At 36.6% G+C, this 5000-nt stretch overlaps 2 protein-coding genes across 2 annotated transcripts in view; one reads left to right on the forward strand and one right to left on the reverse strand.

Moving 5' to 3' along the window:
* Positions 1-1441, forward strand: part of sp4 (sp4 transcription factor) — a 14939-nt gene extending 13498 nt beyond the window's left edge. The window contains 1 exon segment of the mRNA XM_043233058.1: positions 1-1441. This exon segment is cut by the window's left edge and continues 1503 nt beyond it. The gene's annotated coding sequence lies outside the window, so the exon portion shown is untranslated.
* A 2857-nt stretch (positions 1442-4298) lies between these two features.
* Positions 4299-5000, reverse strand: part of cdca7b (cell division cycle associated 7b) — a 9553-nt gene continuing 8851 nt past the window's right edge. The window contains exon 10 of the mRNA XM_043232946.1: positions 4299-4606. Coding sequence (XP_043088881.1) covers positions 4585-4606 — 22 coding nt within the window. The 3' untranslated portion in view covers positions 4299-4584. The remainder of the gene's footprint in view (positions 4607-5000) is intronic.

Raw genomic sequence — 5000 nt, forward strand, 5'->3', positions numbered from 1 at the left:
CGATCAGACTAGAAAGACGAGCACCTAACAGATCTTTAGTACACGATTAGAGTCGCAGCACAAGCCGGAAAGCGACGCCGCCTGCGATTGGAGCGCGCTGAGAAGCGTCAGCCAATCACAGCCTCGCGCGCGAAACGCTTCTCAATTCAGACGCACGCACAACAATAAAAAAAAAACAAACACAATCGACGATTCAGCAGCGAGCGAGGTTACGGCGGCGGGCTGCTTCAAGACAAGCACATTAGACGTACGAACAATGCATTCCAGTTACGATTACTTTAGAAAGAAAAATAATAATAATATTAATAAAAAAAAAATGAAAACAATCTAGCTTTCCGAGACATGCTATGTTAAACGAAAGCAATACTATAAAGACAATCTTTACCATGTTTACATTACCGAGGGGTGGAATGGGTTTAAGAAAAAGTTCTCTCTGATCTCAAGTCATATAAACTGTACTCCGATGCCTTAACAAACACTGCAGTACCACTATGTTACGGCTGGGCAGGGGAACGCGGGGAGACTCTCGCCCGCATTTAGCTTTTTATACGCGATGGCGGCGCTGTGGAGATCCGCTCCGGTCCCGCGGCGACCCCAACCCCGCCCCCCCGCCCCCGCCCGCGTCGAATCGTCCTCCCGCCGACTTCCCTGCGCTCTCCAAAGAGATTCGAGCGGCCGGCTCCCTCCGGGCGGGAAACGCACCCCGACGAGTTAGATGTTGAGAAATCCGTGGCGTGGCGTTCTTATTCGTGACTTCGGTTTTGGTTCGGTTTCATTTCGAGCTCGTTTTTTTTTTTTTTTTTTTTTGGTCCCTGCACAGCACGCGCGCCGCCGTGTGTGTGTGTGTGTGCGTCTGTGCGCGCGTGCGTGTCTAATTTATTATTTATCCTTCTATTATTAGTATTTGCTAATGTGTATTGTGCGCTATTGATGCAGAGATGACGTGCTGCATGATTCATTTTCCGCTAACGATCTCTATTTAGTAATTTCTAAACGTGGTCCTTTTAGAAGTAAAAAAAAAAAAAAACATGGCTTTTAATTTATCCGACGCTTTTTCTTCTTTTTTTTTCCGCACCATGACGTGTTTCAAATGGAGAAGAAAAACAAACAAAAAAAAAGTTTAAAAAGAAGTGGTTGATACCAAACAATTATAAATAGATGTTTTTTGGTAATATTTTCTGTGGCGAGCGATTTTCTTTAATATTTTCTAGTGACACCTCATTTGTAAATCATTTTTCTAAGATGTTCCTTTGTCCTCATGGCATTTGATAATGGGTTTTTTGCCAGGTTAGCCTGAAAGGCTGCAGTTTATTGATATTTTTAAAAATAACTTTGTACAAACGTGTTATGTTAATGGGTAAAAAAGAAAAAAAAAGAGGAAAAAGAAAAAACTTTGCCTGCATAACACTTGAAATTAAAGTGAGTAATTCTGTCTTAAATATCTAATGTCTACGTCTTATTCTTTATTCCGGTCTGCTGGTATAAAATGACGCTTTACGTTAATGTCGCACTTTTTCAATGTTAATTGTCTGCGCTGGTGAACTATTATAAATAGTGCTTAAAGCTGACCCAGAAATAAACGTATGCTGACAGTGGACTCGTCCGAGATGTAGATGAATTTGTTTCTTCATTGGATTTTGGAGGAATGGCATCGCATCAGCGTCTCAGCAATGGATGCTCTGCAGTGAATGGGTGCCGTCAGAATTCTGATAAAAGCATCATAATTAACTAAAAAAAAAAATCTCTCTCTCTCTCTCTCTATATATATATATATATATATATATATATATATATATATATATATATATATATATATATATATATATATATATATATATATATATATATATATATATATATATATATATATATATATATATATATATATATATATATTTATATATATAAAATATATTATATAAATTATATATATATATATATATATATATATATATATATAAAATATATATAAATTTATTTTCTTTACATTTTTAATTAATAGAATTTTTTAACCATATTGCTAGTGTTTCCGATAAGTTATGAGTTTTTTTTTAAACATTTTAAATGTGAAAAATTTAAGCATTTTAAATAAAAATAAAAAAAAAATCTCTATCAAAATGCTTTTTATGGTCATTTGAATGGCATGGGAAATTCTTATAATTTGTAAAAAATTAAGAAATTCTTTAAAAAAAAATTATAATTTGGCAGACAACACACTTTTAATGTTCTCTGGGCGTTCATTTTAAATGTTACGTGAGCAGCCAATTAAAACATTTCAGTAACTAATCGTTCCCTTAATGATGCTGCATAAGTGACATTTGTGCTAATGTTTTAAAAACATTAAAGACCGGTTAACTTTGTTGCTAATTTTATTCTATTGTTGAGAAGGTTCTCCGTCAGATGGGACACAGTGACACACTATTAAACTTTATTTGGTTTTGAAGGTGGCTCGGCCAAGTTAAAAGTGTCTTGAAGAAAATGTTTCAGCGTTTTGTTTCTCCAGACATTAGCTGCTGTGGATTACTGCGATGTTTTTATCGGCTGCTTGGACTCTCGCTCTGACGGCACCCATTCACCGCAGAGCATCCGCTGGTGAGTGATTTCTCCGGATCTGATGCGAAACACAAACCCATCTGCATCTAAGATGATGATAATAATGATCGCACTTTGTATTAGGGGTTTGTTAATATTTCCAATCCAAAGTAGCACATTCAAATAGCATGAAAGGTTGTCACCCAGAAGCGTGTGTGTGTGTGTGTGTCGAGTCAGTGATGGAGGCCAGGAGTGAGAGATGACGGTGTGTGGAGGTGGAGATGGTTCAGGTGGGCGGCTCTCTTTTGTTCCTTTCTCTGTTTGATTGACAGCTCTGTACCTGCAGTGCACCACCAAAGGGACTCTTTATCCACTTTAACAGCTGCTGTGTGTGTGTGTGTGTGTGTTTCATGCTCGCTCGATCTGCATGCAGGCAGTAACTCAGCACCTGTCTCTTTCCAGAGAGTATGTTCTTTCCAGTTTGATGTTCATACTTCATACTGTAGAATAAACATGATGAGATTCGTGGACTCTGTGGGAATTCGGACGCATCCGAAATAGGTCACACCGACCTGAGAAGTTTACACACAACCGCCTAGACGTATCCCATACGACAAAACTTAAAAATACTTGATAGTGATAAACGTTACTGCGCATGCGCGCTATTGTGGCCCGACGTTAACTTCCGGTAGACGTCCTAATACAGTCATTAACAGCTGCAAAGTCCTTCTAGAGTAGATTTTTTGATTAAAAAAACAATGTTTGTGGCAAATTCATTTTCTGCCAGCAGGAGGTGCTTTAAGTGCGAGAAGTGAGGGTTTGTTGACGACCCGAGCGATAAACAAACGCAGACCGGAAGTTACTTTAGGGCCAGGCGCGTGCGCCGATAAAACCGTCTATAACATAATTCAATTTATTTGACCCGTCAGAAACTGAAATGAGTGATCAAATTATTTTAAATTTAACGAATTAATCTACAAACTTAATCACAACGCGCAATATTAGCATCGGAAGTATTTTGAGCTCGTCGTATTAATGGGGTGTGGCAGAAAACATGTTATTTCGCCTGAATATGTTCGTAGATTTGTGTTGAATGTTATCTTTGAAATGGAAATGTTGCTATTTTGTTTGTAAACCTCACGCTTTCATTTTTTTTCTTTTTTTCGCGAAACTAGCGGAACCGATTCAACTGAGCGAGTCGTTTACGCTGGAACCGATCCGATTGATTCAAACTCGTGAATTCGATCACCGCGAAAAAAAAACGGATCAAAAGGTTTTCGAATTTCGCCATCGCTCGAATAATTCTATTCTAAAACGACGGTTCACGAAGCATTAGTAAGATCGGATCGCGAATGGTTCGATTCTGATTGGAAGGAACCTCGGAGCGAGTTTGCGAATCATTTGAATCGGAACCGAGCTTCGGAGCTTCAATAATTTGATTCAGATCGGAACTTCGTATCGCCAATCTTTTTTTAAATATTAGAAAACATCAAACCATTACAGTTATAAAAACCAAACAAAGAAAGTGTGGGCGAATACAAAGTAAATTAACCTTGACTTTACTATTGTGAAAAAAATAATAATAACAACAAAAATGCCTCTGTGCGGTTATGAATGAATCGTTGATGAAGAACGTTGCTCATGATTTTCAAAGATGTAGAGTTTAAAGACACAGACATTTCTCTACTAATATTAATACCAATAGATAAAGATTTTTTTATTACTTCACGCGTGATATTTCGAACAACAACAAAAAAAGGAGCACGTAAAATGTGAAATAAAAGGACCTTTATTTAAACAAGTTTCCAATAAAACGTTTACAGAGAGAGAAACACAAATTGTGCAAATGAGAGAAAAGGCTCTGTAATCAGGAACATCTGTTACAGGATCTCATGATATCTCTGCCTCTAATTAGCAGGAGAACAGTAGGATTCATTAAAAGAAAACCAGTCAAATCAGAACAAACAGTAGAGACAGGACTGCTTTGCATATCGTTTCTGAGCACCGACGGAGACTTTAAAAGTGTTCCCCGTCGAAGAGAGACCGCCGTCTTCACTCCACGTCCTTCTGAAGACTGACACACACACACACACACACACACACACACACACACACACACACACACACACACACACACACACACAGCATTAAAGTCTGGAGAAGTGAAATACAGGCAGCTTGTGACTTGATTAAAAACTAATGATTAATTATAGAAAAAAAATACATATTTATTAAGAATAGTTTACAAGTTGATAAAGCTAAAAATAATAATAATAATAAAAAAATATATATATATATATATATATATATATATATTATTATTATTATTATTTTTATTATTATTTTGAGGGTCCTTTTGAATTGATAAAGCTAATCATAAAAGAAATATGTATGTGGGTTGTTCAAGTAAAATTAAATTAGAAATATCTACAAAAAATATAAAATGTTAATATCTAAAGTTGGTTTGT

The sequence above is a fragment of the Puntigrus tetrazona genome, unplaced genomic scaffold, assembly GCF_018831695.1.
Source record: "Puntigrus tetrazona isolate hp1 unplaced genomic scaffold, ASM1883169v1 S000000746, whole genome shotgun sequence".
In the NCBI taxonomy this organism is placed as follows: Eukaryota; Metazoa; Chordata; class Actinopteri; order Cypriniformes; family Cyprinidae; genus Puntigrus; species Puntigrus tetrazona.